Genomic DNA, 16,741 nt, shown 5'->3' with positions numbered 1-16,741 from the left:
CGGCCTTGTATCCTCCTACCGGAGAGGTTGATGTCAGTGAGCGAGTCTCTGGTGGTGGTCCCAGCAGCGGTCAGGATGTTGACCGACTGGTCAGTGACGTGGTTGCAGTAGCTCAAGTCCAGTCTGGTCAGCTGGGGCGTGTAGCGGATGAGGAGGCGCAGGGAGGTGTCTGTGATGTCCAGCCCGGCCAGACGCAGGTCCACCACATTCCGCAGCTTACTCCTGTTGTCCAGCTGACCTAGAGAGGGAGAGACAGAAAGAGACGGAGAGATAGAATGTGTCAAGTTGTTTTTAAGCTTCCTTACTCAGAGCACAATCAGGTCCAAGTGTTTCCAGCTGTGTGGACTGTAAAGACAGCCACAAGGGGGCACCAGAGAGCACAGCAAGACCTGACATGGATGGGCTGCAGCAGCCTGACTGGATCGCAAAACACATGGACATGCTGTTCAAAACTTCCCGCCACGTGTCCAGACGGTCATTCTAACATACTGGAGGATAGTGGGAATATACCTGGTCTGTTGTCTGTGGGGGGTGAGAGCAGGTCCCTCATCTGGGCATCTTTGAGCCCCTCTACCCACTGGACATCTAGGGTCCTCAGCAGCGGGCAGCTGGCAGTGCAGAGGGCAGACACAGCCACCCAGGAGCAGCCTGAGAGCAGCAGCATCCGCAGACCTGCAGGGACAACAGTCAGGGGTTAACAGGGGTCAAAACTCAACATCACTCTCTCTTGCTAACACCCTAGCACTGTCAAAATGCCAACTAGGCCAGTCCCAACTAACGTGTAACATTCTCTGCTGCTATTTTCAATCGGGGGGGGGGGGGGGGGGGGGGACTAATTGTGATTTTCCATTAAGGAATCATATTAGTCTCCAACAGTTCGTTAACCTGAGGCTTCAAAAACAAGGAAATAAAAACAATCACTATGCAAATGTAATTATAGTTGCCGCATAAATTAATAAGAAACAAAGCAAATGGGCTGAAACACTTAAGGAAACCCTGGGGATACAAGCGTCAGACATGCCGGAGCAGCTCGCCCAACCATGGAAACAAAGACGGCATTGCAGTATCGCCAAACATAAACCCATCACAACTAGTCACATTAAATATGTTCCTGTCAATGCCCTCAGTACAGAGAAGCACTGTAATAGACTGTAGTGGTGACATCAGGTTTGCAGTGTGTACCCAGAACCATGGACAGAGATACAGTGTAACAGCTCACTGCATACATACATACATACATACATACATACATACAGTGGGGAGAACAAGTATTTGATACACTGCCGATTTTGCAGGTTTTCCTACTTACAAAGCATGTAGAGGTCTGTAATTTTTATCATAGGTACACTTCAACTGTGAGAGACGGAATCTAAGACACTGTTTGATTGAGTGTGTGGACAGGTGTCTTTTATACAGGTAACGAGTTCAAAAAGGTGCAGTTAATACAGGTAATGAGTGGAGAACAGGAGGGCTTCTTAAAGAAAAACTAACAGGTCTGTGAGAGCCGGAATTCTTACTGGTTTCTGATGTATCAAATACTTATGTCATGCAATAAAATGCTAATTAATTACTTAAAAATCATACAATGTGATTTTTGGGATTTTTGTTTTAGATTCCGTCTCTTACAGTTGAAGTGTACCTATGATAAAAATTACAGACCTCTACATGCTTTGTAAGTAGGAAAATCGGCAAAATCGGCAGTGTATCAAATACTTGTTCTCCCCACTGTACATACATACATACATACATACATACATACATACATACATACATACATACATACATACATACAGTGGGGAGAACAAGTATTTGATACACTGCCGATTTTGCAGGTTTTCCTACTTACAAAGCATGTAGAGGTCTGTAATTTTTATCATAGGTACACTTCAACTGTGAGAGACGGAATCTAAAACAAAAATCCAGAAAATCACATTGTATGATTTTTAARTAATTMATTTGCATTTTATTGCATGACATAAGTATTTGATCACCTACCAACCAGTAAGAATTCCGGCTCTCACAGACCTGTTAGTTTTTCTTTAAGAAGCCCTCCTGTTCTCCACTCATTACCTGTATTAACTGCACCTGTTTGAACTCGTTACCTGTATAAAAGACACCTGTCCACACACTCAATCAAACAGACTCCAACCTGTCTCTTATACACATCTAGATGTGTATAAGAGACAGGCATTGATGATGGGTCGTGGCTGGGTCTTCCAGCATGACAACGACCCGAAACACACAGCCAGGGCAACTAAGGAGTGGCTCCGTAAGAAGTATCTCAAGGTCCTGGAGTGGCCTAGCCAGTCTCCAGACCTGAACCCAATAGAAAATCTTTGGAGGGAGCTGAAAGTCCGTATTGCCCAGCGACAGCCCCGAAACCTGAAGGATCTGGAGAAGGTCTGTATGGAGGAGTGGGCCAAAATCCCTGCTGCAGTGTGTGCAAACCTGGTCAAGAACTACAGGAAACGTATGATCTCTGTAATTGCAAACAAAGGATTCTGTACCAAATATTAAGTTCTGCTTTTCTGATGTATCAAATACTTATGTCATGCAATAAAATGCTAATTAATTACTTAAAAATCATACAATGTGATTTTTGGGATTTTTGTTTTAGATTCCGTCTCTTACAGTTGAAGTGTACCTATGATAAAAATTACAGACCTCTACATGCTTTGTAAGTAGGAAAATCGGCAAAATCGGCAGTGTATCAAATACTTGTTCTCCCCACTGTACATACATACATACATAGTTCAGACCATTCTGTTATAAAGGCACAGAGGGATTTACACATTGCCTCAGTTACAACACTCCTGGCTGGTGTTTACCTGGCAGCCTGTTGATGAGCCAGCTGAGCTGCTTCTTGGAGATGTTGGTCCAGCTGAGGTCCAGAGCCACAGGCTGTCTGCGGATGATGCCACTCAGCATGAGGGGAGTGATGGACTTACAGCGGTTCAGATCGATCCGCGTCCACAGCCTCTTATCACAGCACCTGGGGAGGCAGGGGCGTAGGTTAGCACACGATCACACAGCCACCATAGCTACAGCTGTGGAACGACTACACTGAGGTGAGAGCTCTAGGCTAGAGAGCCTTACAGCTTAGCGTTCATACTGTAGTTCCAATGAACAAGGTCCATTATGAGAAGCACAGCCCACTATTTCACAAGACTGACTGGTTTAACTTGGTATCAGACCCCTTGCTGTCCGATAGCCACAGCACATCTGAAAACTCACCATCTGTTCCAGGTTTTGCAGACGCGCATGCAGACACAAAGGTCTCTGTGTGCGAGGTGCCCGAACACGGCCATCCACACCTCCCTGTGCATCATGTGGGTCTGTCCGTCTTCCAGGGGCAGTCTGTCTGGCGGGGGGCTGATGGGAGGCGGCCGGATCACGTGACGCTCCATCTGGACACACTTGGGCGGTGAGCGGCAGGGAGGGGGGCGTGGGCAAATGGGTGTGATTGGAGGGCTGCGGCTCCACCCCAGGGGCGAGAGCTGGCGGGCCGTCCCATTTAATTCCCGCCCCCTGGGGTGGAGCCAGTCTCCGAGGTCACTGGTGCAGTTGTTGAGTGGCCGCTTGGGCTTAGGCTCCTCCCCGTCGCTCTCAGGCTCTGTCTTCATTGGCCTGTGATTCCGATTGACTAACCTGTCCTCGATCTTCAATGGCCGGCGGTTGTGATTGGATAGGCCATCCTCAGTCTTAATTGGCCTGCGGTTATGATTGGCAGGAGAGTCCTCTATTCTTAGTGGTCTGCGGTTCGGATTGGTCGAGGAGTCCTCAGTTTTCAAGGGTCGACGGCTGTTATTGGCTGGGCTGTCCTCCCTCTTCAGTGGTCTGCGGTTCTGATTGGCCAGGCAGTCCTCGGTCTTCTGAATCTCCAGATTGAGCTCTTTGCTCAGCTCCTTGCTCAGCTCTTTGTTGGGGAGGCGGCGGCGCTTGCGTGCCTTCAGCTGGCCAGGTGTCTTCTCTGGGGCATCGCACCCTTCACTGCTGGGCCCTGCCCGGGGAGAGCTGGAGCAGGACTGGTCACTCTCTCTGGCCGTAGACGTCCGTAGCAGTGGACTCAGCATAGTCTTTACTGTACCGTCTTTACTGTCCTCTACACCACCATCTTTCTCCTCATCTCCATCCTCTTCCTCCTCTTCTCTTTTCCCTTTAGTTGCAACCCTGTCCCCTGTGCATCTGTCCTCCTCTTCATCTTCATGGTCTTTGTGTTCTTCGTCCTCATCTACTTGCTCTTGCTTAATGGTCTTTAACAGCTTGGGGATCAAAAGGTCATCAGGTTTTGGGGGCTTCTTCTGTAAAGGAACATAGGGAGCAGATCAGTTACTCTAACATTCATTTCTTACAATCCACTTTACAGTTTGAAGTGGCCTTATACATATAATCTTCTACATTTTTCTCCAAGTAGTGCTTCACAAGTAAGGGGTTTACCATTCTCAAATGACAAGGGTTACTGTTTGGCAATTGAATCTTGACTAAATAAACTTGTCAATTTTTCTCAAATCAAGAGGAATGCTCAGTACAGATACTTCATTATAAACGTAATTATCCATGATCAGGCTGATCAGTCTGTTGGATAAATTACCTTTTTCTTGACAACAGGAGGCTCGTCCTCATCTTTGATGTCGAACAGCATCCTCTTCTTCCTCAGAGGGTTGTCCTCAGGCCTTGGTCGGGGCAGCCCGCCCAGAGACATCATGGGAGAACGTTTCTTCAGAGGAGGAGATTCCTCTGCTTTCGTTTTGGGGGTGTCATCACGCTCCGCCTTCCTCTTCACTGTGGTCACGGTTGCCGTGGTCCCAGTGGGTGATGTTGGCAGACTGGGCGGGTCGGGCTCTTCCTTGATGTCACGGTTCAATCGTGAGTCCTTCAGCAGCGACCCGGGAAGGTTGGACGCGTACTTGAACCCTGGTCCTCTTTTTTGCTTGACGGCCAAAAGGTGAGAAACAAGAGAAGACTACTTTATATCTTTTGCCTATTTGTTTCCGGACACTTTTAAATTCTAAAGTATTTTTACAATACATGTGATGTCTTGAACAGAGCAGAGGCTAGATAATCCGAACATTCCGGTTCCACACCCACATAGATGCTTACTTTCCCTGTCTTCCCTGAATGGTTGCATTTTGGACACTCCCAGCAGTTTGGCAACTCGTCATTTACAACTCCACCGGAATCTTTCACCTGAACAAGAGCACAAGTACTGAGTGGGTGAAGGTGATAGGAAGCACAAGTAAAAGTGAGACAGTAAGAAGTAAAGCTATCATTTATCATTTGCAGCATAGAAGTCCTCTATAGGATGAAGGGCAACCATAAACAAATACACTGCAGTAACGTAAGTGCTCACACTGAATCGATCGATCACGTACAGAGAGATATGAGAGGCTCAGTGACAGCATCCACACACTGTATTGAGCCGTTTACCTTGAGGCAGAGAGGATGGACTATCTCATTGCAGATGGAGCACTCCATGAGCATGCGGTTAAACTTGTCCTCCTCTTCCTCCACTGTGTCCTCCTTCCCTGCCTCTCCACACACCAGACACACCGCTGTGTGGGGCAGGACAGGCTGGAGACCACAAACATCATATTAGAAACTCACTCTAAAACATCCACACACATAATGGCCCTTGCAGGATAGTTTTAGTTTGACCATTTAAAACATACCACAATAAAAAGCCAAACAGACTTACTGTAGTTAAGATTAGTCGGAGACCTACCGCTATACACTGCCTCATGATGCAGGACTGTTTCATGCGACCTGGCCCTCCAAACTTCTTCATGTCTTTACAGAAGTGGCATTCTCCACACTCTGTCCTCAGGCACGCCTCGCACTTCCGACAACGCGTCCTCCTCCTCCGGGCGCCAGACGTGCTCCGGCTAGCCGACAGCTTGACCGCCGCCGCAGGAGACGAGGCCGCCATTTTGGGTTTGGGTCTGTTGGGAGGCCGCTGCTGCTGAAAGTAGAAGTAGAGGGAGAGGTGTCTTTATAGCCCAACACTAAAAAGGTACAGAGACAGATGGATCAGGTCTACGGTGTACTGCAGTGTCTGTAATATTGACCCCTGAATTGGCAGCTGATTAGGGAAACCAGGTGAATTGACTCATCTAATCAATGCTAGCGGTTGACCAATTATGTGCTGAGTCATAAGCAGCAGAGCCTTTATTATGACCGGTTGTACTCAGTTGTCTGGTCTAACTAGCTAGTTCCACTTTCTATGGAAAACACAGGACCAGGGAAGAAGCCATCATCCGACCGCACTCAAGTGAGAACATGACATTTTTCGAACTCAAATCATCTGCACTCAAACATCTTAAAAGCTTGGTTTGAATGCGTTTCTGTTCACCTAGCAACATTTTGCCAGCAGCATAACACCCTGCATCTCACTGCTGGCTTGCCTCTGAAGCTAAGCAGGGTTGGTCCTGGTCGGTCCCTGGATGGGAGACCAGATGCTGCAGGAAGTGGTGTTGGAAGGCCAGTAGGTAAAAAAAAATATATATGTAAATGACCAATGCCGCAGGGCAGTGATTGGGGACATTGCCCTGTGTAGGTTGCAGTCTTTCAGATGGGAGGTTAATCGGGTGTCCTGACTCTGTGGTCACTAAAGATCCCATGACACTTATTGTAAGAGTAGGTGTTAATCCCGGTGTCCTGGCTAAATTTCAAATCTGGCCCTCATACCATCACGATCAACTAATCATCCCCAGCTTCCAATTGGCTCTTTCACCCCTCCTGTCCCCTGTAACTATTTCCCAGGTTGTTTCTTTAAATGATAACGTGTTCTCAGTCAACTTACCTGGTAAAATTACGTTAAAAAACGGTATGCCAAAACATGGACCACTTTAACAAAGTGTTATATAACAGGGAGAGGGCATAGGTTTAAATTCAATTGAAGGCAGTGAGAGATGAGGAGGGGGACTGCTTTGATGTGAAGCACTTTCCATTATTGAGTTTATGTTCTCCTGTTATTACTGGCTGAGCCAACACTGAGACAATACTGTACATGCTGCTCATAAACATGCCCACACACACACACACACACACGTTATAAAGATGTATATATAGATATACTGTACGCAAACAAGAACACACAGGCTATGCCTGGCCAGGAGATATTAGCTACTGAGGGTACTTGTGATCACATCTATATAGGCAGCCTACTGGAGGTTGTTCCTACATAAAAAATATGCTGCAATCATAACCACCCTTTACTCATATTATAGATCACAGGGACATACTGTACTTGTACTGTACCAAATGGCACATACTGATGTATGGTTATGGCATGACCAATACCCACTTTAAGAGGGCTGTACACAAGAGGAAATTATGTTCATGTGAATTCAAATGGCAAGTATCCAACAGGCACTTGTTTCCACAGCAACCCACAGAAGAATACATGTGTTTCACCCATCAGACTATTGTCAAATTGAATCTGGTCTTTACATACAGTGCATTCTGAAAGTATATAGACCGTTAGACTCTTTCCACATTGTGTTACATAACAGCCTTATTCTAAAATTGATTCAATAGTTTTTTTTCTTCTCATCAAGCTACATACAATACCCCATAATGCCAAAGCAAAAATTGTTGATTTTTTTTTTGCTAATGTATTCAACATTAAAAAAACTGAAGTATCACATTTACGTAAGTATGCAGACCCTTTACTCAGTACCTTATGGAAGCACCTTTGGCAGCAATTACAGCCTCGAGTCTTCTTGGGTATGCCGCTACAGTACAAGCTTGGCACACCTGTATTTGCAGACTTTCTCCCAATCTTCTCTGCAGATCCTCTCAAGCTCTGTCAGGTTGGATGGGTAGCATCACTGCTATTTTCAGGTCTCTCCAGAGATGTTCGATCGGGTTCTGGCTGGGCCACTCAAGGACATTCAGAGACTTGTCCCGAAGCCACTCCTGCGTTGTCTTGGCTGTTTGTTTAGGGTCGTTGTCCTGTTGGAAGATGAACCTTCGCCCAGTCTGAGGTCCTGAGCGCTCTGGAGCAGGTTTTCATCAAGGATCTCGCTGTACTTTGCTTCATTAGTCTTTCCCTCAATCCTGACTAGTCTCCCAGTCTCTGCCACTGAAAACATCCCCACAACATGATGCTGCTACTACCATGCTTCACTGTAGGGATGGTGCCAGGTTTCCTCCAGACGCATCGCTTGGAATTCAGGCCAAAGAGTTCACTCTTGGTTTCATCAGACCAGAGAATCTTGTTTCTCATGGTCAGAGTCCTTTAGTCATGTGCCTTTTACTTCTGAGTGGCTTCCGTCTGGCCTGATTGGTGGAGTGCTGCAGAGATGGTTGCCCTTCTGGAAGGTTCTCCCATCTCCACAGAGGAACTCTGGAGGTCTGTCAGAGTGACCATCGGGTTCTTGGTCACCTCCCTGACCAAGGCCATTCTCCCCCGAATGCACAGTTTGGCCGGTTGGCCAGCTCTAGGAAGAGTCTTGGGGGTTCCAAACTTCTTCCATTTAAAAATTATGGAGGCCACTACGTTCTTGGGGACCTTCAATGCTGCAGAATGTTTTTGGTGCCCTTCCTCAGACCTGTGTACAATCCTGTCGCGGAGCTCTACGGACAATTCCTTCGACCTCATGGCTTGGTTTTTGCTCTGACATGCACTGTCAGCTGTGGGACCTTAATAGACAGGTGTGTCCCTTTCCAAATCATGTTAAATCAATTGAATTTACCACATGTGGACTCCAATCAAGTTGTAGAAACATCTCAAAGATGATCAATGGGAACAGGATGCACCAGAGCTAAATTTCGACTCTCTCAAGGGTCTGAATACGTATTTAAATGTATTTAAATTTATTTAAAAATAAGTTATTTATGTTTATTTATAATGTGCAAACATTTCTAAAAACCTGTTTTCCCTTTGTCATTATCGGATATTGTGTGTAGATTGATGAGGATTTTTATTTTATTTTATCCATTTTAGAGTAAGGCTGTAACGTATTTTATTTATTTTTTAAAGTCGAGGGGTCTGAATACTTTCCGAATGCACTGTATAGCCTACTAATATACAGTATCAGTCAAAAGTTTGGACACACCTACTCATTCAAGGGTTTTTCTTTATTTTTTACATTGTAGAATAATAGTGAAGACATCAAAACTATGAAATAAATATGGAATCATGTAGTAACCAAAGTGTTAAACAAATCAAAATATATTTTATATATTTGAGAGTCTTCAAAGTAGCCACCCTTTGCCTTGACAGCTTTGTACACTCTTGGCATTCTCTCAACCAAATTCACTTAGAATGCTTTTCCAACAGTCTTGAAGGAGTTCCCATATATGCTGAGCACTTGTTGGCTGCTTTTCCTTCACTCTACGGTCCAACTCATCCCAAACCATCTCAATTGGGTTGAGGTCGGTTGATTGTAGAAGCCAGGTCATCTGATGCAGCTCTCCTTCTTGGTTAAATAGCCCTAACACAGTCTGGAGGTGTGTTTGCGGTCATTGTCCTGTTGAAAAACAAATGATTGTCCCACTAAGACCAAACCAGATGGGATGGCGTATCGCTGCAGAATGTGGTGGTAGCCATGCTGGTTAAGTGTGCTTTGAATTCTAAATTAATCACTGACAGCGTCACCAGAAAAAGCACGCCCACACCATTACACCTACTCCTCCATGCTTCACGGTGGGAACCACACATGCGGAGATCCTCCGTTCACCTACCCTGCGTCTCACAAAGACAGCGGTTGGAATTTTAAAAAACAAATGTTTTTAACATTTACTTAACAGAACAAAGGACAGATTTCCATTGGTCTAATATTCATTGCTCGTGTTTCTTGGCCCAAGCAAGTCTCGTCTTCTTATTGGTGTCCTGTAGTACTGGTTTCTTTGCAGCAATTTGACCATGAAGGCCTGATTCACGCAGTATCCTCTGAACAGTTGATGTTGAGATGTTTATGTTATTTTAACTCTGGAATGCATTTATTTGGGCTGCAATTTCTGAGGCTGGTAACTCTGATGAACTTATGCTCTGCAGAGTTAACTCTGGGTCTTCCTTTCCTGTTTCGGTCAACATGAGACCCAGTTTCATCATAGCGCTTGATGGTTTTTGCGACTGCACTTAAAACTTTCAAAGTTCTTGAAATGTTCCGGATTGACTGACCTTCATGTCTTAAAGTAATGGTGGACTGTCGTTTCTCTTTGCTTATTTGAGCTGCTTTTGCCATAATATGGACTTGGTCTTTTACCAAATAGGGCTATATTCTGTATACCAATCGTACCTTGTCACAACACAACTGATTGCCTCAAATGCATTAAGGAGGAAAGAAATTCCACAAATTAACTTTTAACAATGCACACCTGTTAATTGAAATGCATTCCAGGTGACTACCTCATGAAGCTGGTTGAGGGAATGCCAAGAGCATGCAAAGCTGTGGCAACTTTGAAGAATCTCAAATATAAAATATATTTTGATTTGTTTAAAAAAAATTGGTTGCTATAGTTTTGATGTCTTCACTATTATTCTACAATGTAGCAAATAGTAAAAATAAAGAAAACCCTTGAATGAGTAGGTGTGTCAACTTTTGACTGGTACTGTATGTGTGGAATTATTTTTGATTGATAATGGCCCACAGAAAATTATAAAAATCTGTAGCCTGCACTCGAATAGCGAATGTAGGTTACGTGCGGGTAAGTTTTTAATATGCAAGCATAGGCGGCAAGTTCATAAGGCGGGGGATTTCCCTAAAGTAAATACAATTAAAATGCCAAAACTAAATAGCCGAATTAGCCTACTCCTGTCCATAAATAAATAAATAAAATCATTCAAAACAGGGTACTATAGTCATGATTTGACCACAGAGGATCATTATCTTTTAAATGTGGTTGTGTATTCTTTTAAATCGCATTTCCTACAGTCGTAAGGAAATTATTATTGTTGTGTTGCGACTGTCTGAAAAGTTGGCTTAGAGACCAAAGCCAGGCATATTTCAAAATTGTCAAATACAAATCGCGGGAAAACAGTTTGGAAAGCAAATGGTTATTGCAGGGAAGAAAGACGACTAATAGGTCTTTTAGTTATCAAAATGATCAACTTAATTGAGCGAATAGTGGAGAGCATAGGCAATATCCCTGGTGAGCGCGCACTGCACATATTCACTATTTATCAATGTTGGGTCAGTGCTACTTAAACGTTTGTTTTTGGACAATAATTTATTCCTGCAGCAGGAAGAAGAAACTTATCTGATATAGCCCAGGCCTACTCTACACGCTCAGCCATGCATTGAACGCTCAGCCATGCATTGAACGGTCTTCTTTGCAAACAGTGATTGAGTTACATTATTAGCCTAAATTATGACTATCCAATCTACTCATCACATTGCAAAATAGTAGGCTATCTTACACAAGTCTGCAAATTCCATGATACATGGAATGGAATGCTTCATTATAAAAGGTGCATTTATGGTGAAAATTTGCTTTCCCCCAAACTTGAAACTCATGCACCGCGCCTATGTATGCCTGGTAGGCTACACCGGTTGGAATGCAGATTAACGTGCTTCATTTTAAGAATTTAGCAATAAATATAGCAGCACAAGAAAGCTGGGATCCTCTTTTGAAATGGTGGCCAGTCAAAAATCTGTTTTCACATGCGATTGCGCAATGACCCGGCTTATAAGAACATGTTTCACTAGGCTCTATGTGCTTTCCAACCGTGTTCCAGGGGTCTTAGGCCTAGACTATAGGCTACGTTTGGAGTCACTTGGACACTTTAGTTGTGATACAAACCTTATCAAAACACAGGCCTACGGGCTAGGCTACATGATGTGTGCGACTATGATTGGAAAAAGTCGGAAACAAAGAAATGCGCTGTTTCTTGCCTAATAAAATATATCATTCAAGTGATAATATTGTCACCAATCAGATTATTCTCAATTTACTCTCATCTTTACATATACTAAATAATATATGTGTGAAATTAGTTTAGATTTAGAATGGACCATTATCATGTACCTGTCGGAAAAGGGGCAGAAACAACAATAAATACATGTAATTCGTATGCACTTTAATAGCGAATGGAGGACGCTTTTCCCGCCGTTCATTTTCATTGCAGCCAGGTAGGCTACTCCTGTTGTAAAGCGAAAATATTTGATTAATATTAGGAAAGTTGAGAAATATAGTAGGCCTAGCCTATGGGATCCTCTTTTTAATAGAGGCCATCAAAACGCTTTTCTCACGTAATTGCATAGCCTATAGAAATGGGATAACATGAAGTGTTTGATTAGATTTTCGATTGCATTTGCATTGATGTCAGAGTGATTTGAGGGCAATAGTGCCCTGAGCACCAGGCCATTAGCAAGTTTGGTAGGCTACTAATGACCGTCAGAGGCATCAGAGAGCAGTTTTGGCGAAGCCTAGTTACCGTGACTAAGCGGTCACGTGGAATTTGACTGCGGTCATGACTCGTGAATGCAGTAATAGGGTCAACGTAACAGCCCTACCCGAGACACCTTTGCAATTTCTGTCCGTACGCAATACATGGTGAAACACTCAAATTGATTGTGATCTTTGTTCAAATGTGTTGTGTCTGACTATTCATTAATGTGAAGACTGTTGTATTATCAAATACATTTTCTGTGTAATTATTATTATGTGATTAAACTAATCATGTAAACTTTAATTAACTAGGAAGTCAAGGCACCAAGGGAAAACATTTTATAGTCTCTCTTTCCAGAATCGACTATTCAGATATTTTCATATCTTATCGATTAGTCTTCTATTAATGTATCATTATTACCTATGTTCTCATTACTGAACGTCGCAAACCCTTGGATATCTGCACGAACCCTAGCCTAAATGGTGAATCAGCAATTTACAAATTGGCTTAATTATTTATTTACTAACTAAATAATCACAGAAATACATAAACAGTTGATATTGGTTACTAACACAATGCATTGATAAGTCTCTAGTGGGCTAAACCTGCATGACGGCTTGGTAGACAATGGAAAGGGGTGGGGACAGATAAAAGAGTGGGAAAGACAAAATGGATTCACTACATACAGTTGATAATTATATTCATTGAAATGCTAATCCTTTGCACATGAACGGCCGCTCATTCGAGAAAATTTGTATGTATATATTTACGTCCAAATATCGTTGTTGTCTTCTCTGTTGGAATCGCCGGTCTGTCTGCTGGAGAGTCAGTTCATCAGAGAGTCTCTGATTAACTTCCCCAGAAGTCACAATGTCTTTCGTAGTTGTCGCTTTCTCAGCGGCTCTGGATAGTGTCTGTTGTAAAGAATATGTCAGGCATACAGATGGTCGTTGCATAGAATAGATGCTTCCGCGGTTGTCGGAATTCTTGTACTAGACTTCATTTCCAGCTGCAGACTAGTAATTCTACGCCTAGGATTTGCTCTTATGCTGTAGTGATCGATAGTCTCAGAGTTAAACCATTTCCAGCCGTGTAGCCAACGCTACACGCTGTATGGTCTCCGGGGCCTATAGAGTTGTAGTTCTTAACCATTTCACATGTAGCGTCAGCTGCATGTTTTCTAGTCTTGGAAATTCTACCATTTGCAACCTTAGCTTACACCGTGGTTTGGTGGTCTGGTGTGAATTGCTTCACGGGGGCTTTTATACTTGGGTAGAAGAGGGCCATCTTGTCATATTTGTGCCCACCTGGGCATGGCTACTGACTGTGCATAAGTTACCATAAAACAACCAATTCTTATTTAGAAGACTAAATCACATTATTATCTTTCCAAAAGTATTCTTATACTTATTCATCTTATACAACCTTCAGATGTAAACCTAACAGCTGGGAAATGTACACATTAAGAGAAATAGTTGTGTGTTTCCTGTCCTTCGTGAGATCACCAAACGAAACACACTCGACATAACTGTCCCTTAACTGTCTGCGGACCATTCCCACATTCTCAAAAATATAAATACTGTTTAATTCTCCCATTTTGGGGATTAGGAGTTTCTAAAGAGAAGCTCTTTGTTCTCCATAGACTCTCTCCCTCAATACTGCATGGCAGTTTCTACCAGGTATTTACGACCGTTGTAAAACCTGATGTGTGAGAAGGGGGGGGGGGGCACGATATACACCCAAAAGGCCACGTAGTGACAAATGTATATGCATGAAACGTACATTATGGAAAACATGCCTCATACTCAGTAATAGTTAGTAAAATAATAATTGGCAAGAATTTGGCACAGTCAACATTTAAGTATTTGAAACTCAAACAATTTCACAACTGCCTTTTCTATAATCCTGGAGACTATCCTTCTCCATAGCGTAGTCTATATTCCAATGCATCAAACATGATGCATGCCCACAATAGAATTAGGCAGCTGCTGACATTTGATAACTCAACTGGATTAGAAATCAAACTCTGGTCATCTTATTGCAGAGCAGTGTAAACATTTCTCCCTGCTGTTTTTAGAGAAGATTGTATGGCAAGGTACGCTATACGTGTAGCATATGCACCGCTGCCAAGCCCTGAGCTCACCTGCGTCAATTGTTGGTTTGTTTATAGCGATATCGCTGAATTTTGTTTTGTCTAAGTCCAACTGCATCGCAAGTTTGAAAGTGGAATATACGTGGCATGTGTGACCCTCTTAATCTCAATTGCTGTGATATGCAAAAAACTTTACAATCACTACCGGAGGTTGTAGGCTACAGTATTGGGCTATTTAGCTAAAGAATCCCAGTGTCGTGCGGGCACGCGGGAGACTGGGGTTCAATTCCCCGACCGGGAGGAAGGAGTAGGCTGTCCTTGTAAATAAGAATTTCTTAACCGACTTGCCTAGTTAAATAAAGATTATACTAAGAGCATAACATGTATACACCCTAATTGTAATCTAACCAATACTCAAACGGAGATTCAGTGAAAATAAAAATCTCATTGATTTATCAAGACCCCCATGCTTGTCTCAGAGCAGCGCTAAACGGTGCTAAAATAGTTGTAGGCAATTGCTTCTAACTTCAATATGCTCTTTAAATAAATAAGATCTACACCTACAGTAGGGCTACAGTACATCGAAAAATATGAAACGACTCTCTGCCAATAATTACATATAGAGGATATTTCTGAAATTCAGTGATATTTATTCATATATTTATACATAGTAATTCGTTATGGATCCATAACTAAATAAACATCGGCATTTTGAAAGAGTATTTTTTATCATACATTTTATTAGCGAAAGCATAAAGATGCCATTATTAGTTACATTGTTTTAGTTGAATTTGCAGACTGGCACTAAGCACAGCGGGAATGTTTCCCTAGTCGGTGCCATTATTAGTGCAATGCACCTTAAAGTGTTGCTCTGTGCTACCCAGTGTGGCACCCCCATTCCCCATGAGCTAGGTCTGTCTTCTGTGGCCCATCCCATGCCCCCTGCCCTCGTGCCTTGAACCTAGTGTGCATTCAGTGGATACAGCTGGAGAACTGCAAGGCAATCCCATTGTGCGCCACTCGGGAGCCATGACCAATATATATTGTCCTGCTAATAACAGGGTTAATACCTGTGAGAATATCCAAGGGGCTTTTATATAATTCTAAATGAATAATAATCGCTTTGTTTAAAAAATAACAATATTTTGGAGATGATTTTGTTTTCAAATAACGTAAAATGAGTGAGAAAAAGGCCATTGGGTGAAACATTGTTACTAATTTGTAAATAAAGCCAGTTTGTTACTCAGAATGATTTATTTCTGTTTTTAGAGGGAGAGAAACCAAAAACCTACAATCATCTCATGGATCTCCCAGTCGAGGCCGGCACGGGTATTGAACCAGCATCTGTAGCAACACTGCTTGCACTGCTATATAGTGTCTTAGACAATGGCGCCACTCAGGCGCTGTACAATGTGACCGGTCAGGAGTGGGCTACAGTACTACAGTAAGAGCAAAATGATCCTAACAAAATTGTATTAAAAAAAACTCAGTGTAACAACAGTTTTAGTAAGTAATACTGAAGTCGTGCACAATTAACAGTTTCTATTTAGGTTTATGGTCGCCCATTCATTGTCAGTTAGACACACAGTAGGACCCAAAAGCATAATCAGTGCTCTAACTCTCCCTTGCGCTGGTCTGGAGCAATGAAGTGGTGACGCAGGGTACCGTACTAAACAACAAATTACCTCTAAATCCAGCAGCATAATCACAAAACTTTTAGTGGAGCAACCACTGTAGTCAGTCAGTGAGTAAATCAGTAAATCAACCATCATCATTTATTCCTGTGAGTTCCTGCTCCCTTTCCGAGATAAAGCTCGAAAGCAGCCTTGCCTTGTCAAAAAGTAAAGAAGAAGCAGCAGCAGCGAGGCTCAAGAGGTGGTATTAGCAACAGACTACGGAGGTAGGGAAGCCATCACCCGCTCCCCGGTGATCACCCTGTCAAACGTGCAGTCACTACATAATAACCTGGATGAGTTAGCGGCTAAATCCTTTAGGAGAAGTTATCTAAAATCAGCTTTATAGAAACGTGGCTCAAGCAGGACAATATTGATGTGAACATAGATGGATACAATGTTATTAGAACAGATGGAGACAAAACAACACATAAATCAATAGCCCGGGGGGCTATGCATCTTTATAGATAATACAAACCACATTTTATTGGGCACATACACATGGTTAGCAGATGTTAATGCGAGTGTAGAGAAATGCTTGTCCAAGCAGTGTAATGTCATTGAACAATTGTTCACCAGAGACTGAGATTCTCGTTGTATCATTCAGGCCATTCTATCTACCCCGCGAGTTTGGACAGG

The 16,741-nt window shown here is 43.1% G+C and overlaps 1 protein-coding gene across 11 annotated transcripts in view; it reads right to left on the bottom strand.

Annotated features, from left to right (window-relative positions):
• kdm2bb (lysine (K)-specific demethylase 2Bb) overlaps positions 1–16,741 on the bottom strand; it is a 56,436-nt gene that overhangs the window by 5,957 nt on the left and 33,738 nt on the right. For 4 of the 11 annotated variants that reach the window (XM_070441645.1, XM_070441654.1, XM_070441666.1 and 1 more), the window contains 9 exons: positions 13,108–13,251; positions 5,723–5,959; positions 5,428–5,571; positions 5,101–5,187; positions 4,592–4,939; positions 3,235–4,301; positions 2,829–2,992; positions 511–672; positions 20–238 (listed from right to left, as the gene is read on the bottom strand). In XM_070441645.1, the coding sequence (XP_070297746.1) occupies positions 20–238; positions 511–672; positions 2,829–2,992; positions 3,235–4,301; positions 4,592–4,939; positions 5,101–5,187; positions 5,428–5,571; positions 5,723–5,959; positions 13,108–13,251 (2,572 nt within the window). The remainder of the gene's footprint in view (positions 1–19; positions 239–510; positions 673–2,828; positions 2,993–3,234; positions 4,302–4,591; positions 4,940–5,100; positions 5,188–5,427; positions 5,572–5,722; positions 5,960–13,107; positions 13,252–16,741) is intronic. The other 7 variants (XM_023983783.2, XM_023983787.3, XM_023983784.3 and 4 more) reach the window with 4 other exon arrangements.

The sequence above is a fragment of the Salvelinus sp. IW2-2015 genome, linkage group LG4q.1:29, assembly GCF_002910315.2.
Source record: "Salvelinus sp. IW2-2015 linkage group LG4q.1:29, ASM291031v2, whole genome shotgun sequence".
Taxonomy (NCBI): domain Eukaryota; kingdom Metazoa; phylum Chordata; class Actinopteri; order Salmoniformes; family Salmonidae; genus Salvelinus; species Salvelinus sp. IW2-2015.
This window is presented reverse-complemented; position numbering and strand designations above follow the sequence as displayed.